The following is a 24,333-nucleotide window of genomic DNA, read 5'->3' as shown; positions in this document are numbered from 1 at the left end:
GAGTTTTTTTTAGACACGCCTCATAATCAAAGCCTTATGGAGCAGTACCAGACTCACATTCTGACTAGAATTACGAAGACAGGCAAAGTAGAACTACCTAGGCAGTCGTTTTGACTTTAAACATTTTCAACGTAATAACTTTGTTGAAATAAAACTCATGTAACTATAGGACCCTGAATTTTATTAAAATTATTAATTTTATTAAAATTACAAGCCACAAACGAGTTTTGAGTATTTCTATCTTGAATGGCCATAACAGTCATACTGGCCATATGCATTACACACCTTGTATCATTTGCACCTTTTTCCCGCTCTTGAAGATGCATCACCGTTGCCTAGCAACAATTTGTTCTAGTTGTTTGTTTAGTCTATTGCAAAGCTGCAATCTAGCTTTAGCTTCAAGCTAAAAACCAAAATCCTGGGTCATCAGCTGGCCAACCACAAGAGCTCTCAGCCCGGCACTGGATGAAGCTATCCCACTAAATCCACCTAGCAGATCAGCATGAAACAGCAAAAGACGACACAGTGTGGACTGGTAGACAGCATGATATTTTTGCTCACTAAAACAAATATTGGTCACTAAATCAGTTCATTTTCTTGGAGTTTATTATATATTCATTTTATTTTTCCTGTGATGATCTGAATGACTGTTTTGGCCAGTTTGGGGCATGCAGTTTCATGCATGTGCTCTTAAAGGTTTTACCTATGCATTTAAATATTGGTAATGTTATGTGAGTTATTGTATTATTATATCTAAGTTTGAATACATTTGTTTTCATTTTACAAAGAAAATTGTAGAAAATTTATCAATTTCAACTTTGTATGTAATCACAATAAGTTTTCTTAACTAATATATTTTCACATAAATTAGAATTAAAATGTAGTGTTCTGATGTTGTTTACATTTACATTTATTCATTTAGCTGACGCTTTTATCCAAAGTGACTTACAATTGCTATATAAGTCAGAGGTCGCACGCCTCTGGAGCAACTAGGGGTTAAGTGTCTTGCAGGGACACATTGGTGTCTCACAGTGGATTCGAACTCGGGTCTCTCACACCTAAGGCATGTGTCTTATCCACTGTGCCATCACCACCCCCTTTATTATTACCTATCCTAACATTACAGGTCCATATATTCTTAAATTTGATTTAGCTGATTGAAATTATAATTTCAATAAGCTAAAAGACAAATAATGTCTGAGAGGTCAGAATGATTGCTATGGCCATTATAGTAGTTATAGAATTCTGGTAGTTCTAGTGTTAACTGGTAAAATGTTTTTTTTTTTTTCTGAGAAAAAATAAATGTGTGGGTGGATGGGGTGTACACAGAACGTATGCAAATGAGTTATTTTGAAGAGTAAATAGGAAATTAAATGCTCGGTGACTGAAGAGAGGTCAGGTGGACTGGCCCGTTAGTCTTTAATGAGAATACATTTAGCCCGTCAGCTTCCCCACTCTCCCGTTTCTCACAAACTAATTAAAACTAGCCAAAATTGCATGGGTATCAGAAAATTAATTGCTATTAGGTGGGAATTGGAATGTCCCACTATTCATCACCGAAGAAATCCTTTCTACTGTGGCACTGTTTAAGATTAATAGACTGAAACAAAACAATTAGGGCCATCGTTTTCAAATGAAGATGTCGCGTCCCCCCAACTTCAAATCGCCTGTGATCAGCCGTTGGTAATAACTCATCCTATTTTAACAATGTGTGTTCCACGCCAGCCAAATTAACACTTTAAAGCTCTCTTTTGTGATATATAGACTCTGAGAAGGGAAGTGAATGAGGAGAAGTGTGTTATCTAGAAGCTTTTGTTAATAATGGGGATGGGATGGCACAGTCGTAGTTTGGAGCTCAGTTCACATCAGTGTAATTACTTTTAGAGAAGTATGGACTAATGAAAGAATGAACCATACTGCGTATGTGTGTTCAAGCCATGCATTGTTTAACCTGTTAGCTGCTAATTAGCCTGTGTTAATAATATTCTACTTATTACACACCTCAATTTGGACCCTCTGCAGGATGTAGATGGAATTATTGTTTTTTCTCCCACACTATTTTGATAAAAGATGCTTGACCAAGCATGTAATATTTACTCATACTGCAGGAATTGTCAAAAATTGGCTTATCTTCAATTTCTTACTTTGGCTGTTTAACCATTGTTCATTGTCCACAACAATATTCAATCCTTTCTTTTTACAGAAATAGCAATTAGGTGTGTCCATTTTTAAGTAACTAAAATAATTAAAATTAAAATAATTTCATTTTAGAATTTCAGGAGTTTGGTGGTAAATTAAATATTTATTAAATATATTTGTTTTGTTAAATAATTTTAAGTTATCTTGATGCCTTAAATGTTTGCTGAGGCCCCCTTGTAGCTCCCAGCCAACTTGTTGAGAACCACTGTTTCACCTATAGCTCAACCATCGCATGCCGTGCAGTAATAAACCAGATAAGTTAACTGCATGACTGGTTACATGAATATCTTATTTTCACCTTATTGGCCAGGAAAAGGTGTTTTGGGCACTTTCATGCAGGTTTTGATTGTTTATCCAACATAGTTCCAGTAGTCAAGTGGCGGTTTAAACTTGCTTAGCTAGGCCATGCCAGCAATATACCAGTACTGCCAATATAATATAATAAGTCTGTGAAAACCTAGACCAGCTGGTGATCATCTTAAACACCCAATTAATTATTATTATTTATTTATTTTATTTTTTTGCAATTTGCAATTTGCATTTTATAAACCAGTAAAGTGTATTGTTTGGGAACTTTCATACTGTTTTTGATTACCTACATTATTTGTTCTACCAATAGTTATTTTGTCAAAAAATAAACCAACATTGCTGATCTAAAAGAAGTGCCAGGATGTCCTTAGAGGTTTAACCCTGGCATCCTGGCCAAATTTGCCCATTGGCCTCTGTCCATCATGGCCTCCTAATCATCCCCATATATAATGATTGGCTTCATCTGTCTCCTCTCCACCAATAAGCTGGTGTGTGGTGGACGTTCTGGCGCAATATGGCTGTCGTCTCATCATCCAGATTGATGCTGCACAATGGCGGTGGTTGAGGAGATTCTCCCTTCCATATGTAAAGCACTTTGAGTACACAGAAAAAGTGCTATATAAATGTGACAAATTAAATATAATTCAAGTTGTGTTTGTTGTGCTCCACACATCCAAAACCATTCAAAGGCTTAAATCACAGTTCTAAGTAGAATGCTAACAATGTCCAAATGTAGGAATACACACACACACACACACACAGTGATTTAAATATGAATGACAGACCCTGTAATCACTGTATGTGTCAAAGTAGAAAGAGATGGAGAGAGTCAGAGAGAGAGCGCGAGAGAGAGAGTAATTTTGTTTTGTTTGCATGCTTTCTTTTAAAAAAAGTACAGAACTGAAAGAAAAAAAATGAGTCACAAAGTCATTGTGTCACTCCATACAACAAAAGACCACCATTACCCCCGCACCCCTCTCTTCCCCTCCTCCTTTCACTTCTCCCTCCCTTCTTTCTTGTTTGTGACATCTGCCAATGAAAAGACAACAAAAGTCATTTCTTAATCTGTAGGTGCCAGTCATTGTGCGTAAGTGGAGGGCTTGTCTGCGTTCGATCTGCTTTCTAGAGAAAGCTTTTCAAAAACAACTAGTGCAATTCCATTCAGTGTTGACACACTATTCAACCAAATTAAACATGATTCAATATCACAGTCATGCTGCCAAAAAGCAGTGGGAAAAGTGTAGTCGAACTCAAAATGCATGCAATGCAGGAAATGCAATCATTGTTGAAAGCATTGTCTATGATGAATAAATTACATATAATTAAAAAATAATAAGGTAACACTTTATAATAACTACACGCTAATAATCATTAGTTAAGCATGAGTAAACCATTAATTCATCATTCATAAAGCATTAATAGACTTTAATAAGCAGTTCATAAATACAGCTATAAATGCTTTCTTCTTGATTTAAAAGCATATCTATAATTTGTTTAATAATTGTATTTTCATCTTTTATTAATCATCAATTTATCATTTCTAAATGAAGAATTGCATTTTTTATTACCCAGTTATTTAAGAGTTTTCAGTGCTTCATACGATTACTTAGAGCGAGTAAGTAAATGATTAATAAACTATTTAAATGTACATTCATACATCTTATTATTCAGACATATAGTGATGGTAACTTAATGTGTTAATAAATGCTTTATTAACATGTATTAATGCTGTAATTAAGGGTTAATTTGGGTAGTTATAAAGCATTTAGTAGTGGTCAGTTAACTATGTTCGTGAGCTCATCTAAAGTGAGGACTAGTCATGCCTTGTAAAGCATTTTTAAAGGCTGTTAAATATTTCTATGTTCTGTATCAATGCGTTGTGTTTGTTACATTTTACTGTTTAGAAGATTGACGAGTCTTTAAATCGCCTTTATAAATGCTTTACAAAGCACGAATAGTCCTCACTTTAGATTAGCTCACAAAAATAGTTAACTAACCACTACTAAATGCTTTATAACTACCTGTATTTACTAGATTTACTTACACTTTCTAAGTGATCTTATGAATGACTAACAACTCTTAAACAACTGGTTTGTAAATAATGCTATACTTCATTTAGAAATTATTAATTGATCATTAACAAAGTATGAAAATACAATCATTAAACGCATTATAGATATGCCTATAAATCAAGAAAAAACATGTATAGCTGTATTTATAAACTGCATATTAATGTCTATTAATGTTTTATAAATGATGAATTAACTGTTTACTCATGCTTAACTAATGATTAATAGTCTGCAGTTATTATAAAGTGTTACCAATAAGAATATATGTAAGGCTCTCTGTGTGGTTAATTCATAAAAGCAATATACTGTCCACATGAAAATGGGATCAATTTTTGGAAATTATGTCAGTAGGGATATAGTTGTGCTCGACAGTCATGACTATAAAATATCTGTCTGACAGTAAATGGTTGTAATTCCCATATCTCTTCCATTGTAACAGTTCTTCTGAAATAAGAAAAAAATACAATACAATAAAATTAAAACAGAATACGTTTTGCCATTTGTGCTACTATCAGGTTTTACTTAAATATTTTTCTTTTTCTCTATGTCTATCTCCCTCAGGTTCTCGATTTCCCAGTCCTAGGTTCACAAATCGGCCCAGCAGAAAACGACCCCTTCCCAGTTCCCCATGCCTGTCTGACCCCAGTTTTGACCTGCAGGCCATGATTCGCACCTCTCCCAACTCTCTAGTCACTATCCTTAATAATTCCCGCTCCAGCTCATCCACCAGTGGATCCTACGGACACCTCTCAGCCGGCACCATCAGGTACATACAAGAGTAAATTAAACATATTTTTTAACAAACATTTTATAATTATTTCTGACTGGCCATAAAGCTGGATTTTACATTAATTTTGTTAAATATATATATATATATATATATATATATATATATATATATATTTTTTGCGTACATCATAGGTCATTGGAATTGTTTAGTTTTTCCTTCAGGACAGATTATTTTGTCACTAACATCTTTTTGAGATGAGTCAGTCTTCGCCTCTCTTTTGACGGGTTTTAAAATGATAGTTTACCCTAAATTCTTCATTTATTCACCTTCATGTCATACCAAACTGGGACCCTGTACCAAGTATGGAAATAAAGAGAGTGGTGTATATTGGAACAGACAAGAGGCAAGAGAATGCGAGAGATTCTGAGAAAGAGATAGAGAGGAAAAGCGACCCATGCTGAAAGTGGACACTCCAGCACATCCTCTGCAGTGGAGTGATGAATGAACACTGGACAGCGAAATAAACGAGGGAACATAGAGAGCACTATTAGGAGGAAGCGTGTGAACATATTCCTCCCCTCCTCCCTCACTCTCGTCTGTCTGATATGCATCACCTGATTAATGTTCTCTCCATCAGCTGAGGAGAGCTTTATCCTAACACTGCCGCTACGCAATCGCTCATGCTGGAAAGGAGGAGAGGAAGGGGGAATGACAAATGAAAGGGTCATGAAGAGGGGGACAAGGGAAGGAAGCAAAGTCTGGGCTGAGGACAGTAACACAAGCTTTAATGGGAAAGAGAGAGAATCTGTTGTGGATGAAGTGAATAAAACTCACCCACTTAGTATGTCTTAGTTGAAATTCAAAAGTTTTTCAACCTAGGGGCTGTTCTTAAAGGGATACTCCACTTTTTTGGAAATAGGCTCATTTTACAACTCCCTCAGAGTTAAACAAAAACAAAAAAGCAGATTATCCCTTTAAGTGTTCACTGACCATCCTCTGCCTTTTAATCTTGTTTAATCTGTTTCAACAATGTTTTTCAAATGATCTCACTTATATGGGGCTCAATTAGTTCTGTCAGTTCATAGCAGGAATCCAGACGGATTTTAAGTAGATAATGAAGCGTTTGTGACATCAGTGAGACTGTTATTGACATGGAGGCTAATCAATATTGAGATACTGATCAACCTAATGTTACTTTAAGCTGAGATATCTCAATTTGTCCCAGTCAACACACTCCCATATTAGACTTACTGCCTACTCTCTGTAAACTAGTAAGCTTACATTTTCTGTTTAAATAAGTACATTATCTAAGTTCTCGTAGTGCTCTTTTTGTGTGTGTGTGTGTGTGTGTGTTGCTGTTAAAAATTCAGCTTTGCCATTCACAGGAATACATCACATTTTAAAACATATTTGCCCACCAAGGCAGTACTTATTTGATCAAAAATACAGTAAAACGGTAGTGAAATATTATTATTTAAAATATTTTTTTGTATTATTAACTATTACTCCAGTCTTCAGTGAGACATGACCCTTCAGAAATGATTCTAATAATTGGTGTTGAAGAAACATTTCTTACTATTATCAATGATATTACACAATCCTCAGTCACCAGACCAGTCACTTCAACACACTACATTTCCCATCATCCTCTCTGGCTAACACCTATGCACACTCAACCATCACCAAAACTGTCTGCCATCAGCCTCATCAGTTTCTCCATTAAAGCCAACACTAAAAACACATGTGGGTCTGGTCACATTGTTCTAGGCTGAACTTGAACATGACTACCCAGTTGTGGATTACCTGTGTGATCATATCTCGAACTGTCAAGTCTTCAGTCTTCTGTGATCATCTCGTCTTCCAGTCAGCCGGTCTTCCTGTCACCTGTCATCTCCACCTACAACAGACAAGAGCAGTCATTTTCCTACCAGTTTCACCATAACTATTTACAATACAGAGACTCACCTGCTGCCATCCTGTGTGTCATTCAATAAACTCTATATTTAGATTTGACCTGTGTCTGCATTCTTATGTTCCGTGACAGAAGACCAGACCTAAAATGGAAAATGCAGGGCGATTCGCTGTTGTGGCTTGTGAGAACCTGGACTTTTTTTGTTTTTACCAATACCTTTTGCCTTGCCGTCACTAGCCCCTTTGACAACGAATCCTTGAAGTAACTGTCCTGGAGGTGAATTACCATCGTTGGGAGGTCTACTATCACCCCATAGACCTCCCAGACACTGCTAGAATGAACTGAAGGGACGCCATCATCTGGTGTCTGGAGATTGTTTACCCCCGGTTCAGAAAACAGCCGAATCCAGAGTCCGTTCCATGACCATTGACCACAGAGGAAACATGTGACCCCCTGCAGACGGAGTGCTACCATGCGGCGCTTCAGCTAGTGCCAGAAGATAAGAGGGCAGTGTGGACACACGCTCCGGAAGAGGAATCCCCAGTGAGTCTGAAATCAGTGGCCTAGGGAAATTTGTTGGATTTTGAGACTGAGGTCTGGCTGATTGACTTCAGCGCAGAGGTATTGTGTCCCACACTATGCCACCCCATTTCGGATTTTTCATCGCTGTTCCTAGATAGCACAGACACCTGCATGGTCAATGTATTTTTACATTCGACCCTGTCTACCTTTTTATCTGCCTCCGTCACCGCCCTGGTTAGCCAGTCCTCCAGCCCTGCCTCTGGTAGAGGTTGCCACTGAGCCTCAGATCCTGCAACCACCATCAGCACCTGAGTGGAGAGATCCAGTGGCTCCGCCTCAGGCCTCAGATTGTCTTGGCCCTCTGACCTGTTGGCTCCACCTTGGCTCCTCCCACCTTTGGCTCCACCAGACACCCTCTGCCTTTCGACTTCACCAGGTTCCCTCGTCCCCTCGGCTCCCCCTTAGTCAGTCGTACCCCCTCCGCCACGAACTTGCGTATCATCCTCTATGCTCCAATCCTCCATCCCTACTGCTGCAGGGGGCTCCACCTTGGCTCCTCCCTTCCTCCCTCCCTCCCTCGACTCCGCCGTAGGCTGACAGCTCTTGGTCTCTGCCTTCGGACAACTACCATCATTGCCCCCAGAGTCTCATCATCCTTCTGTTACCATTCCTCTGCCGCCTGCTATCACCTATCACTTCTCCATCTCCTGTTATCATCCCAGTGCCATCTCCATGCCCTCCTCCTAAGCCTCCGCCTTCACCTCTTCAAGCCGTGATGTCACACCTTCTGGGACGGGGGAGAGTACTGTCACAATTCTCAGTCACCAGACCAGTCACCTCAGCACACTATGTTTCCCATCATCCTCTCTGGCTACCCCTGTGCACACTTAATCACCACACATGTCTGCCATCAGCATCATCAATTCCTCCATAAAAGCCAGCACCAAAAACACATGTGGGTCTGGTCTCATCGTTCTAGTATGAACTTTTACCTGTGGATTACATACCTGTGCAATAGAGTCTTTGAGTTCAAAAGCAGTTTTTTGGAATAGAAATCTTTTGTAACTTTATGTATGTCTTTACTGTCTTTTGATCAATGGAATGCGTCCTTGCTGAATAAATGTAAAAAAAAAAAATTACTTAACCCAAAGACATTTTTTTCTGAGATTTAATTACATCAGACAATATTATTAATTAATTTGAACCTATAGTGCATTGTTTAAAAAATTATAAGTTATGTAATTAGTACTACAACAGATGTTAAACCGGAGTTGAGATTTTTACAGATATTGCTTCATGTCAGAATATCAGAAGTTCTTACATTTGAACACATTCAGTTTTTATAACTTCTCTATCAAACTGAACTATGTATCTACCAAAGAGACATAGTGTGAGAGATAGCTTGCATCCCTGGCTATGTGTGTTTCAGTTTGACATCTGCCATCCAGCGCTATTAGGAAATGACTTTACCTGGTGACTTTACCTATGTTCGGGTGGGGGAGAGAAAGAAAAGATGACAGAAATGTTCCTCTTTCCCACACTGAGAGTGATTAATCAGTAATTTGTTTTTGTAAGTTAATCAGTCATATCTCGTGTGTACATGAATAGACAGACATGGCAGGCGAGGGTCCAGGCCCGATGAGTGATGAGACGGCTGCGTAAGCTGTACATTGATTTCCTCTCTGCCTTTAATAAGACCAGTAGATGTATGAGCTTGCATGGAGCGGCCAGCATGTCCCACGATGAATGGAAACCCCTATGAATGTCTGTTATTGAGCACCAGGGATTTGTCATTAAAGAGACTGTGGCATCTATAGATGAGGAGGTGATATATGAAAGTTCAATAGTGTGCTTAAAGCTTACAGCTTTTACTCTCCACAGGTGATTCATAATTTTTGCATGAACTATATTGGAACCTTTCTTTAAAGAGTTTATAATTGTTGTTGTTTTTATATTTGTTTATTAATTAAGATTAACAGTGTAGTAAATTATATTTGTAATGTTTGGGCTAATGTTAATTATTAAAGGGTTAGTTCACCCAAAAATTTAAATTCTGTCAGTATTTACTCACCCTCATGTTGTTCCAACCCCGTAAGACCTTCGTTCATCTTCGGAACACAAATTAAGATATTTAAGATATTAAGATCGCTCCTGCATACTAGTCCATAGGCTTCTTGAGGGAATGACACTTGCTGGCATCGAAAAGTCATCAAAGACATCGTTAAAATAGTCCAAGTGACTACAGTGGCTCAATTTTAACTTTATCAAACGACGAGAATACTTTTTGTGCGCAAAAACAAACAAAAATAACGACTTTATTTCAACTATTCACTTCCTTCTCTATGGGCCTGTAGTCAGTTAACGTAGTGTGATTGCGTAGAGCTACGTCACACGTAGGCTGACTATTGGCCGACGCTGGTCATGTGTGTGATGCGTGTGACGTACAATAACAGAAGCTTGCGCTATTAAACTAGTAACCTGACTCGAGGCAGAGGGAGAAATAAACGAATAGTTGAAATAAAGTCGTTATTTTTGTTGTTTTTGCCCACAAATAGTGTTCTCGTCGTTTGATAAACTTAAGATTGAGCCCATGTAGTCACTTGGACTATTTTAACGATGTCCTTTGATGACTTTTCGAGGCCTGCAAGTCATTCCCTCAAGAAGCCTATGGACTAGTATACAGGAGTGATTGGGGTTGGAACAACATGAGGGTGAGTAAATACTGACAGAATTTTCATTTTTGGGTGAACTAACCCTTTAATATTAATAATTGTATTTTATTGATAATATTATTTTGTATTATAAAATATTGTACCTACACTACCTTTCCAAAGTTTCCAATTTTTTTGTTTTTGTTTTGGAAATAAGTTATTTTATTCAGCAAGTCTGCATTAAATTGATCAAAATTGGTTTGTCAAACGTCAAAACGTCAAAAGACGTTTCATTTCATATAAAAATTGAATATACAATATAATGTATTAAAATGTCTACTTCTTTTAAATGAAGTTCTTTTGAACTTTCTATTAATGAAAGAAAAAAAATATTAAGCAGCGCGACTGTTTTCATAGATAGTTTCTCAAGCACCAAATCAGCTGCTTAGAATGTTTTCTGAAGGATCATGTGACTGAAGACTGGAGTGATGGCTGCTGAAAAGTTAACACAGGAATAATGGCTTGTTGAAATCGATTCAAATATTAAAACAGTCACTTTAAATTGTCATATTTCGTACTATTAATGTTTTTGCTGTATTTTTAAGCACACAAATGTGGCCTTGGTTATATATATATATATATATATATATATATATATATACTGTATATATATATATTATAATTTACCACATCACCATTTTCACTCAGTTCAACATGAACTTTCTCATGGTTGAATCTTTCTTATGAGCTGTTGTTTTTTCCCTCTATTTGTCTTTCAGCCCTGCATTGAGTTTTGCATATCCTCCGACGCCTGTAGCACTACAAATGCATCAACAGCTGATCAGTCGGCAACCAGGTATCGTAGGTTCTGCGTTCGGACACAGTCCGCCCCTCGTGCATCCAGCTCCTGCCTTTGCCACTCAGAGATCTGTTTCTGGCATCCCCCCCTCCAGCCTGGCACCTACAGAACGTTCCACAGCCTCAAATGACTCCCAGGTCAGTTACTAATACTGTATAAATAATTTTCGACATAATATTGATATTGATAGAAAAGATGGGGAGATGGCAAGAGATGATGGAGATGAGACAGTGTGACGCAAGCTGGATTTGAACTTGCGTTCCCATATGAGCACCACATCTCAGTTTTATTGGAGCACGTGTTAACCACCTTCACAAGTCAGTTAGAATATACATGCAAAGCTGGGAGAACTAAAATTAGATGAAGCAAGATTTTTTTCTTTCTCAAGTTTAAGGAACACAATGCGTTTTAAATCATTTAACATAATTGTTTTTTGGTGTAAACAGCAACAGAATTTGTTTAGATCACACAGTGATTTTCTCCCTCTAGGCGTAAATTTATTCAGTGCTTATCATCACAAGAGCCAGCGCTATTTGTTATTGTGTGTGGCTCATGAAAACACGCACCACCAACACGGCAGCATATATAAACAGCTGAGAAAGTGTGGCTGCAGACAGGCCTCATGGGAGTTTTTCCCCTGTGTGCACGTAGTCTCTATGTTGTGTCTCGATGTGGAGAGCTGGTGAGCTTGCCTGGTATGTACCTTTGAGAAATATCACCTAGCTTGTTAACAGCAAAAAATCCCACCACCTTCACCATTAATCAGACACAGATGCATTCTCAAACCTTCCCTTTGAAGGATGAGCGCAAAAGTGTTTTTCTTCCTTCATTTTTTTCACCCAAGTGTGCTCCATCCATTTATACTCGCCGTGTTAGCTCGATTAAAATCCGCAGAGTGCATCTTGTTGTTTTTATCCATCTTTGTATCGATCCCGTTTTTTTTTTTTTTTTTGGTGCTTTAGTAAGTTAACTCTTAGTGTTTCCAGAAATTGTCCCAATGCCAGTCTCTCCTTTCGAGCCAATACAGACCCACTACTCTGTCCCAACTCAGTGTCATCCATTTCCCTCGCCTGACCACAGACAGCACTAGCCTCTTTAATAGAAGGGCATCATGGGACATTTGTCTCACCATGTGGTTGGAAAAGAACAATTAATGGAAAAAGAGAGAAGGTGTGAGCATTGCTCAAAGTGACAGACAAAGATATAGCAGTTCATTGTTTTGTTTTTTTCAATTTCTAAGCTCTCAAGGAACTTTTATTTTAGTTTAGTTTTATACTTGAGCTTAAAATGGATAGTTCATCCAAAAACAAAAAAAACAAAACAAAAAAAAACATGCTGTCATCATTTACTCACCCTAATATCATTAAAAACTTGAATGATTTGCAAGGTTTGAACAGGTGTTTTCGGCAAGTTAATGCACTGGTCGCTCTGCTAAATAAATTATTTTGCATTCCAAAAAGGGTTTTGAACATCTTAGGGAATATATTTGGTTTATTCCTTGACTGAAGGCTGTGCCTTTACCAAAATGTCAGATTCATTTGCACTATTTCATTACTCAATGCAAAACTATTAATTTTGGCGTGATTTTGAGTAATATCTTCCAATTTTGTACATTTATGCTAAAAAAGAGTAACAATAACGTCAATGAGTTCACACGTCTCTTGTATTATTATAATTTTATTTTTATTTTATTTATTTTTTTTAGATTAAGAGCAAAGTAAGATGAAAGCAATTAAACGCTCAGCTTGAGGAGTGAGTCTGATAGGATAAACCTTTCTCCAGAGCCAAGGAATCATGCTCTCTCTCATTCAGGGAATGTTACTTTTTTTTTCCCCCCACCGAGTACTTCTTTACTGGCTCTGGTCAGTCGCAAGGGACTTCCTCTGGCAGAGAGTAAGAGGCAGTGAATGAGCGGATAGATTCAGAGAAGGGGATATTGCTGTTCAGGGAGAAATTGAGAATGTCTGTTTCAACATGTTAATGGTGTTTGTTTCTGAGGGGGTTTTGTTTAACAAAGTGGGAATTGTACAATATTATTATCAAGTTTTTTTTTATTTTTTTTTATCTGTCTTCGCAGTATTTTGGTATTCTCTAAAATACAGTGGTAATATAACTTTTTTGTTTTTTTTGGACAATAGCAATACAGTAGTTTTCAATTAAATGATGTCCCATGGTAACTAGCAGTATTTTGGTATTCTCTAAAATACAGCGGTAATAACTTTTTTGTGTTTTTGGACAATAGCAATACAGTACTTTTCAATTAAATGATGTCCCGTGGTAACTATTAAACGTTAATTAACTATACTGTTATTGAAATATGAAGTTAATGAAATAAAAATCCACCTAAAGAGAGTCCACTAATGAAAATATCTGACAATGTGTTTGCAGGCAGACAGACGAAGATGAATAAAGTTCTCAACAAAGTTTAATAGCAAATATTCTCAAAGGCAGGCGAACAGGCATTAGCAAAACACAAACTTTTGTGAACATGACCAGACAAAGGCTAAGTGAGCAGCAGGAACTTAAATACACAATGTTGATGAGGTAAATGACAAACAGCTGTGGTGATATAAAGAAACCATGGTTACAAATTAGGGGTTTTACAGATAAATAAAAATTTAATCTATAATACATTTCAATTTAATTGCAGTTAGCATGCAGTTAAGTGTCTGAAAACAAATGTTCAGTTCACTCAAAAGTATAATATTCTTTTAAAGTATAATATTTACTTACTAATTGTAAAGAACTGCTCAGAGACATGGAGATGAAGATCCAAATGCAGCTTTATTTTAGAATAGTCGTACAGGCAGGGTCAAGAATTAGCAGACAGGGCAATGGAGAATAAACAAAGGGAATCCAAGAAACAGGCAGAGGTCAGGGCAGGCAGCAATAATCAGAGTCCAAGAACAATCCAAAGTCAAAAACAGAAAAACAAACACGGGAAACCGCTCAGAAATGCAGACAATACAGTACAAGACTTCGCAAACAGTGAATGTGAACACAAGGTATATATAGACAGACTAACGGGATGAGACACAGGTGAATGCAATCAGTGAATGAGGTACAGGTGAATGTGATCAGTGATGATGAGTCCAGGCAGTCAGTGAGTTCTGGGAACTGTAGTTTGTGAGTGATAATAGTCTTATCTGGAGTGCCCTCTGCTGGCTCAAAAGGTTACTCCAGCTGGTGACCGTTACATAGCCCCCCCCCCCCTTTAAGGAGCGGATTCCAGACGCTCCACAAAAATGTCCAGGAGGGAGGTGGTGCAGAGGTGGACCTGGGGGCGGGATATATATATGGAGCGGAAGAGGACCTGGAAACTGCAGTGGAGCAGGCTGTGGAGGCAACCACTGGCTCGGAGGCGGCCTTCTTGTACTTCGACACTGGCTTGGAGGTGGTGATGTGAACAGTCTCTGAATTGGCAGAAGTAACAAACAGTTTCTGAATCGGCCATCTTGTCTGTAGACACTGGCTTGGAGGCGGCCATCTTGTCTTTAGACACTGGCTCAGAGGCGGTGACGTGAACAGTCTCTGGATTGGCAGAAGTAACGTGAACAGTCTCTGAATCGGCCATCTTGTTCATAGACACTGGCTCGAAGGCGGCCATCTTGTCTTTAGACACTGGCTTGGAGGCGGCCATCTTGTCCTTAGACACTGGTTTGGAGGCGGTGACGTGAACTGTCTCTGAATTGGCAGAAGTAACATGAACAGTCTCTGAATCGGCCATCTTGTCCGTAGACACTGGCTCGGCAGAAGAGGCGAAGAGTGTCTCTGGCTCGGCAGGGCTGCCGTGGAGCGTCTCTGGCTCGGCAGGGCTGCCGTGGAGCGTCTCTGGCTCGGCAGGGCTGCCTGGAGCGTCTCTGGCTCGGCAGGGCTGCCGTGGAGCGTCTCTGGCTCGGCAGGGCTGCCGTGGAGCGTCTCTGGCTCGGCAGGGCTGCCTGGAGCGTCTCTGGCTCGGCAGGGCTGCCGTGGAGCGTCTCTGGCTCGGCAGGGCTGCCGTGGAGCGTCTCTGGCTCGGGAGGGCTGCCGTGGAGCGTCTCTGGCTCGGCAGGGCTGACGGTGAGCGCAGGCTCGGCAGGGCTGACGGTGAGTGCAGGCTCGGCGTGAAGCTCTGGTTGAATGGAGACCCCGGGTTCATGGAGCTCCTTCTCTACAACGCCCACAGTAAACAAGGAACCGCTCAGCAAAAGGGCCAGGTTAATATAGTCCTCTAATGTCCGGTGACAATTGTGTAAGGGCATGAGTGAACTGAGCGGTTCAGAGAGTCCTCCTCGGAAAAAGATCATTAAACACAAATCGTCCATACGTGAGAGATAAGCCAGCTCTAGAAAGTCTCTTACATAGTTCTCGATTGGATGATCTCCTTGACAAAGACACAGGATCTGAGCGTCTGGGCACAGGTCGTGGCATGGTTCCGGGATCTTGGGGTACGAAATCTTCTCGGCTGCTGGATCTGAAGCGGCGAAGTCTTCTGTAATGAACTGCTCCGAGACGTGGAGATGAAGATCCGAATGCAGCTTTATTTTAGAATAGTCGTACAGGCAGGGTCAAGAATTAGCAGACTGGGCAATGGAGAATAAACAAAGGGAATCCAAGAAACAGGCAGAGGTCAGGGCAGGCAGCAATAATCAGAGTCCAAGAACAATCCAAAGTCAAAAACAGAAAAACAAAAACCGCTCAGAAATGCAGACAATACAGTACAACAAGACATTGCAAACAGTGAATGTGAACACAATGTACTGTATATATAGACAGACTAACAGGATGAGACACAGAATGCAATCAGTGAATTAGAGCCCTGCACGGGCCTCAAATCTAGGCCCTAGCCTGGCCCTGGCCCGAGACGTCCAGGCCCTAGCCCGGCCTGTGTCCGACAGCTCATCAGAATGATCAGCCCGTTATTTAAAAAAAAAAAAAAACACCTTACACAGCCTGCCCTATTGCAGCAGTCATTTAAACAGATATGTTTTGTCCTCAATGGCAAAGTAGTTACCGTTTAGAATATTTTCATTTCTTTATAAAGTTAATTGAGACAAATGTTTCTTTTTATTTATTTTTTTATGACGACCAAACACCCGACAGCAAGTTAAACATGTTTGATCCATTTATAGTCTCTCAAATCAACACTTTACTTGGCTACAATAAAATCCATAGATATAAAACAACTTATATATTCACACAGACAGTTAACATTAGTTTAAACGTTTGTTAAACGTTTATTGTCATTTTTGAAAAGCTGAGGCAAACTTCTCTGCTGCTCGCAACAGCGCTCGTACAATACAATTTACATTACAATACAATACAATACAATACAATACAGAGAATGCAATCTAAACAAAACAAATAAATTACATTAAAAACAAACATGCAGGTTTTCTTACCTCAAAAATCAAGTCTTCACTATAGAACATGGCCATTCGTATTTCCAAGTTTCCAACAGACTCATGAAACTAAAGTCCAAACAAACAAAAAACAACAAGACAACCTCCTAAACAGTCTCTTACAGAGCATCGTGCAGAAAAAAGCACCATCCACAGTGGAAAGTTTTAATCCAGTCGTACTTTTTCCAGCTGCGCTGAAGTCACGCTCACTACTTCTGCTGCTGGCGGGACACTAAACACGAGCCGGTCGCGCTGATTGCGTTGCCGGGAAACCTGTGTGCGCGTGTGCGTGCCGTGAGCAGACTGTCAGTCATATATGTCAGTATGATAGGTTATAAAACGTCTTTCTATGTTTGCTTTTCAATAGTCATCTTCTCATATTTTATTTTAAGTAATATCTAAAATAGGCTATAAAAAAGATAAGCCTAAAACAGGCCCGAGGCCCGGCCCGTGTGTGAACTATGACGTTAAAATTGGCCCGAAGCCCGGCCCGAGGAGTGTAAATAAGTCGGGGTCCATCGGGCTCGGGCTGAAATGCAGGCCTCTACAGTGAATGAGGTACAGGTGAATGTGATCAGTGATGGTGAGTCCGGGCAGTGAGTTCTGGGAACTGTAGTTTGTGAGTGATAATAGTCTTATCTGGAGTGCCCTCTGCTGGCTCAAAAGGGCACTCCAGCTGGTGACCGTTACACTAATAAGCAAACTAAAGTGTACTTCTTATTCACAGTGTTATACTTTGATGGATCACTATGTTTTTTTTTTTAAGTACCTTGGAGTGCCATCTCATGAATGTGAACATGAATATTATTCAGCCTACAAAATAAATTTGGACCTACATTTATGATGGTGATGATTATACTGTTTATGTGGTAACTTATTCTTATGTGTGTTTTTTAAAAACATTTATTTCTAGACTAAACCTACCAGCGAGTCGGCTGTGAGCAGCACAGGTGATCCCATGCACCACAAACGCTCTAAACTCAAACCAGATGAGGAGCCACCCAGCCCCGGAGCTGTTAGCATGCAGGTATGCATCTTCACATAAGTGCACATGCATATACATTGGGCAAAAAATACACACACACACACACACACAACCAAAAGCATATACATTCCCACACATGCACACAGCAAGAGCTTTGGGACCAATTATGTTACGTACTGTAAAGCTATTTATTTGTGTGTTTGATTTGGTCGCCTGTTGTGGCACTGCTTTAGATGTGATAAGCCCCATTGATCTCCACAGCTTCAGAAGGAAATTGTTTTTCTTTTAATCAGATGCTTAACTGAATGGAAAAATGAAAGAAAAATTAGATGACACATTTTACTGACGCATATGGTTGGGCGACTGCTGAATGGAGTTAAAAGACCTCTGTTTTTATTGTTTTTCCTCATTTATTTTCTCTCACTTTGTTGTCCAAACAGAGCTAAATCAAATGTACTGTATAACCTACATTTGACTGCAGGCCTCTGAATTCACAAAACCTGGTTTCCCTTTTCAAACCTGTTAACACTTCTAGAACTTATAAACAATCCCCAATTCTACATAATTTATAAAGCAAAGTGCTTTTTCCGGGGCGTTTTTCCCTTGATAAAAAGAATAACAACCCTGTAAAGGTGCATTTTTATTAAATTTAGCATTGCGTTTATGATTACAAATAAGCTCATCTAGCTGTCATGTACTCCAATTCAAATTATTTATCATACACCGTCTCATCTGCACTGTTGAATAACTCTCATTTACCAAGCCACACATATATATTTTTTTTCTTTTGAATGGAGTAATTTCCTTCGCATCACGCTGCAGTAATATGCATTTGCGTAATATTTGTATGTGTTTTCAAATGTGTTTTCATTATTGACCCAAATGCCCTCCCAAATTTGCTGCATGCGTTTGTGCAGGAGCAAATGGATGGAATGACTCTGGTAAAAGAGGAGGGCGATAAAGAGGAGGGCAAGCAGGAGCCGGAGGTTGTGTATGAGACCAATTGCCACTGGGAAGGTTGCTGCAGGGAGTTCGACACACAAGAGCAGCTTGTGCAGGTGAGTGGACAAAATATCTGTTTCATCTATGAAAATGTTCAGTCTCTTAATAGAATAATTTATGATAAGGGTCTTAGGTGGAAAAGACACACATTCACACCTTGAAAGCCTATATTTCGCTTCAGACATCCCATTTGTCAGAGCCACTCCCAAGCTTCGGCATAGAGTGAAGGGACATGAAAGCCCACTTCCTGTTGAAAATACACCACTCTGTCTCCCTTAACCACTTCTGGACGACACACACACACACACACATACACAGCCATTCTTTTAACAGCGCTTGTCTCCTATCATCCACACAAACACACACATTCAAAGAAACACACACCAACCCCAAAGGCACACATCTGATAGAAAGATTCCCAGTTCTCCATGGCTGTCTATCCTTACTCTGACATGGCAATCCATGGCGGCCATGCAAACCCCTATCTATAATTGAAAGCCTCCAGTTGGAATGGCCTGCCTCCCACATTTGAAGGCCTGTACTCAAAGCTTGAAGATCTTGACAATTTCTTGACTGTGTATTTGAGAGAGGGATGTGCACATTGTTCGCTTTTTTATACATTTTGGAAAAATCTTGAAATCAAAATTTTGAATTTAGTAATTGAGTGGTAGATAAATTACATGTAATAATTATGAAATGTGTATAATTGCATGTAGCTAACCCTAAACCAAACCCAATCATAACCCTAGCTGTATAGTAAGAGCATGCAGTTAATTAATATTACTCAGTATTAAAATGTATAAGTTACATTGTAACAATGACACATTTGCACAATTTTCACATCTTCATTTAGCTTTTTTGCTAATGGAGGTATCACAGATTATGTTGTAAAAAGTATAAATATGTAGTCTTCATTTATATCAGAAAATTAAAACACATAAATGCATATGCTAAAACTATTTAAACAAACAAAAAATTAATCCACATAATAATTATTATTAATATTATACATTGAATATATATATATATATATATATATATATATATACTGTATATATATATATATATATATATATATAATATTAATAATAGTTATTATGTGGATTATTTAAATAGTTTTAGCATGTCACATTGTATGATAGATTAAAAATCATACCAAGAAGCCAATGAGTATAAAAAGTGAGTTTTATTGTATTTTTACTCTTTTAGTTTACGCCACTTGCATATTTTTTTATGCAAATATATATATTTTTATATTCCTCAAATCACTGTGATTCTCATCACTCTGTCTCTTGAGAAAATATGCTTTTCCAATTCTTTTGCCTTTTTTTAAAGTATTGTGTTTTATTTTGCCAAAGTCACATGCTAGTAAAAATATTTGCCTACACTCTAATTCATTCTCACCCCTCTAATTCAACTAAACAAGGGATGAGGCTTCTTATCGCTCTTTTCTCAGTAATAGGATGAGAGCAGTGTCTGGACCACAGTGAATCTCATCCAACAAAGAGTGGAGGGGAGGGGGGGGGGGTTCATTTCCATATATCAAAGAGATATAAGACCCCTCCCCCATATCCCACGACCTCCATAAGATTGTTTGGTGGGAGGAAAAAAAAATATTCCAAACATTCCGTTCTGTTCACATTTTCTGTTTACACTTTGGAAAAACAAATGTTTTATTAAATAAATGTATATATACTGTGGATTTACTAAGCCAATATATATATATATTTTACAACCGCAGAAAAGTTATATCCCAACCTAAAATTAGACTGTGCTATGTGGGGGGAAAAGTAAGATACAGTAGCATAGAAACAAAATCACTGAGCCACTGTGATATTTTAGAACAATCTTAACGATATAAAAACTGCCAGCACATCAGTGATGTAAAACATGCTCACACCATGACACATTGCTGCGCTTTTTTATCAGCACAGCTTAGTGCTCTCAATAAGATAAACATCAAATCTCTGCAACTTAGCGCACTTATCTGCTCTACCCAGTCAGCATATACCAATCAAGTGTCAAATTGTAATGATTTATTTATTTATTTTTCTTTTTTTGACTTATCCCCGAACAAAAACAAAAACAAAAAAAAAACCTTACCCTTAATACAGGTTACCTTGGTTCTCTCTCAGTCTTTCTCTTTGCATCTCACTCAATAGGGGTACTCTAGTTCATACGGGCTCTTTTATGTTAGCTGGTGTGTGTGGGTTTGCTGGTAAACAAGAATGCCCAGTCTGCCCTACAAAGCAAAAAGGCAGTAACTGCAGTTTTGGTAAAGCATTAATTATTACAATTTTCATGACATTCAAGGCATCCTTTGTTATATGACAAAACATCTTATCTTAAATGCGTGTCGTTTTAGAGAAAAATGGTAGTCGTTTGTACAGTAACTGCAAAAAGCCCTAGCAAAAGTCATTTTTCTCAGTTCTGCACTCTGCGTAGTTACTGCCTTTTTGCTTGGTAGGGCAGCAGTGATAAATGCAACAGAGACATGAAATATTTCTAACCCATTAAAATGGTGATTTTGACCTTTCCCACCTCGGAAGTCTTGACCTCCTCGACTGTATCCAACAACTGAATCATATACAGTAGTGTCCTATTTTTTACATAATCTGCTGAATTAAGATTTGATTTGTTGTAGTAAACTACTATTTATAATTATTTACTCATACCAAATACCAAATAGTGTAATATTTAACCATTTTACACTCAGTCTTAAGTCCATTTGTACTCTCATTTGGCTGTTTTACTAGTTAATTTTAGATCCTCTTTCTCTCTCCATCTCTCCCTCCACCCTCAAGGTGGTTTTGACTGATGGTGGCGCTGTGGGGTGGTCTATGTCCTTGTGTGTATATGGTAAGAATAGCACTTTTAAGCTGCTCTGTGCTCCTCCCTGTGCTGGGGGAGATAAACTTGGGCTGAGTGGGAAGGCGGACCCCTATCTGGCTGCTGGCAAGGACCCTTTAATTGGCAAAATGTAGATTTTTTTTGATCAGGCAGAGGATTAGATACCTTATCTGTTTGGAGTATCTTTTGCAGAGATGAAAAGCTGCGCTGAATTACACATGCCAATTGACTCCCCTCGCACACATTACTATTGCACTCCATCTTTTTATGCCTCTTGTCAGCTTTTCCTCCTTTTTTCATTCTGCTTTAGCAACTGACCTGAAAAAAGAGAGCATGATTTATTAGTATGTATTTGATAACGGTAAATGCTGCTGCGGATTCCGGAGCTTTGTGAGATTGCCGTGTAAACAGGCACGTTTTGTGCGTGGCTGCATTTTAGGCCACGGCCTAGAAAAAGTAACTAGATAAGAATATAATACAGATGAATTTAAGAGAGCTGCAAATTAGGGCAGTAATGCGCGTTAGGGTTGTAAAAAAAATATTGATAAACAATTCTCAAAAACACTGTATCGATATTTAATTATCTGTTTAGATCCATTTTTTTGGTTGGTGAAAGTTTAGTTCTAATTTAGTAGTTTTATACTGAAAGTATACTTGTAAGCTTTGTTCTTTTTAGGTATAAATGTTACTTTGAATGTTATACTTGAAATACACCTTTAACTGTTCTTTACCTCTTTCCATTTTAAAAACATTTTATTCTAGCTTCATGTATCCTTTTTTAATCAACACTTCAATGTGGGTAATTTTCTAAAAAAAAATAAAATAAAAAAAAAATAAAACATTTTAAACAAAAAGCTGAGAAAATCACTTTTTTGTCAAAGACAAAAATGTGTTAAATATTGATAAAGTGTTTTTGAGAATTGTTTATCAATATTTTTTTACAACCCTAACATGCATATACCCTAATTGTCAGTTCTCTTAAATTCATCTGTATTATATTCTTATCTAGTTACTTTTTATAGGCCGTGGCCTAAAATGCAGCCACACATACAAATGTTTACACGCCTGTTACATGCCTGTTTACACAGCAATTTCACAAAGCTCCGGAATCCGTAACAGCATTTAGCGTTATCACATACAGTACATACTAATAAATCATGCTCTATTTTTTCATGTCAGTTGCTAAAGCCCAATGAAAAAAGAAGGAAAAGTGCCAGATCGGATAAACAGATAATCAAAAGTAAGCATAGATGGAGTATTGTGTCCGTCAACATCCCCAAAGCTTCACAGTCATTTCTTCTTTATGGTTTTGATTCGGTAACATTGGGCACATCTGATTTATATGCGGTTTAATTTACCCATTTATTTTACATTTTCATAAGCAATCTACTACCATTTGTTTTTTTCTTCTTCTTCACCTGTGTTTTGAACCAGAGATTCTGTACTAGAAGATATGTAAAAGCGTCCTTACCATATAACAGTGAAAACATGGATAGCCGTAAAATTCTGTCAATGGCGGGGAAAGAGTAATGTACAGTAGTTCCCTTTCGTTGTCACTCCGAGTTCCGTCGGATAACAATGAATGGGGTTTTGCTTAGAAAGCCTATCAACTTCGAGTATTACAAAATGAACCAATGGCAAAGAAATGCCATGGGTCTGCGGATTTTGCGTAGCGTATGTCCGCCTTAACTTGTGGGTATAAAAAGGAGGAGGCCGCAACATGCAGGTATGTTTTCGCTTCGGAGCCAAGAGTTTTCTTCACTCCTGCAGCCTATTCTCTGACTGTCTTTGAGAATCTTCTAGATGAGCAGCTTCCAGTCAGTGTTGGTGTGATGGCGAGTTCCAGCGAGTTTCATATTACCTGCTGAACTGAACAGCGTGTGTGTTTCTCCCTGGGCGCTTCAGACACTGCTGCAAGCTTTTTTCTCACAAAAAGATTGTGCACGCGGCACGTCTTTTTAAACATGCGTCTTTCTAAAGACGATCCGCCCTTGTATTTCTGAGTGGGGTATTCTGATAGATTCAGCTGATGGGCACGAGTGCTGTTTTCAAGTGTTTGGGCTTCGATTGCACTCAGACATCGCTGGTCAAGACTCGATGAGCTCAATAGAGTGAGAGTCCCATCATCCCCACCCCAGTCTCGCTGTCTCATTCGGTCTCCTGGCTGATGAAATCATGTATATCACCGCATCACAAGGTGAGCTGGAGTCCTCTAGAGATGATGGCTCGTCTGTGTTGCTGTCCTCAGATGTGCTAGCATAACGAGTTTGATCCAGAGTTTACAGCTATGCTTTCCCAAGCTGCCGAGAGTATCGGGCTTGTGTGGAATCTTCTGCCATGTCCCGTGCACTTAAGGCTGATGATTGGTTTTTGGGGGTGGCGAACCCAAATCCTTTCTATCTGGAAGTGCATTAAGAGGTCATGAGATCGTGGAAGTCTCCTTTGAAATTTCGCGACTGCTCAGCGGCCTCTTCCGCCTTCTCTGCCCTCGTAGAGGCCGTGGCCTAGGGTACACTGGGGTTCCCCCCTGTGGAGTGTTCTGTGGCAACACTTATGTGTCCCCACAGCACCTCCACCTGGCGTGGCGACCCTAAGCACCCCTCCAATGCCTGTAGGATCTTGTCTAATCCAGTAGCAGGGACCTATAGAACTGTGGGGCAGGCTGCCACCTCACTGCGTGTTATTGCCACCCTTCTGGGTGTTCAATGACATGCACAAGGGTAGGCCTGATTCAGGGCTCACCCTTGAGCTGCCTGCCATGACCGACCTTGCACTACAAGCGACGAAGGTGACCGCAGGTGAGTCAGGTGATGTCCACATGCGTGGTCAGACATCTCTGGTTTAGTGAACTGAGGCTGAGTGAA

At 39.0% G+C, this 24,333-nt stretch overlaps 1 protein-coding gene across 1 annotated transcript in view; it reads left to right on the top strand.

Annotated features, from left to right (window-relative positions):
* gli3 (GLI family zinc finger 3) overlaps positions 1 to 24,333 on the top strand; it is a 310,179-nt gene that overhangs the window by 265,952 nt on the left and 19,894 nt on the right. The window contains exons 7-10 of the mRNA XM_039666425.2: positions 5,139 to 5,343; positions 11,172 to 11,388; positions 17,546 to 17,659; positions 18,535 to 18,675. Of these exons, the coding sequence (XP_039522359.2) occupies positions 5,139 to 5,343; positions 11,172 to 11,388; positions 17,546 to 17,659; positions 18,535 to 18,675 (677 nt within the window). The remainder of the gene's footprint in view (positions 1 to 5,138; positions 5,344 to 11,171; positions 11,389 to 17,545; positions 17,660 to 18,534; positions 18,676 to 24,333) is intronic.

The sequence above is a fragment of the Pimephales promelas genome, chromosome 22 (genome assembly GCF_988280905.1).
Source record: "Pimephales promelas chromosome 22, fPimPro1.hap1.1, whole genome shotgun sequence".
Lineage (NCBI taxonomy): Eukaryota > Metazoa > Chordata > Actinopteri > Cypriniformes > Leuciscidae > Pimephales > Pimephales promelas.
This window is presented reverse-complemented; position numbering and strand designations above follow the sequence as displayed.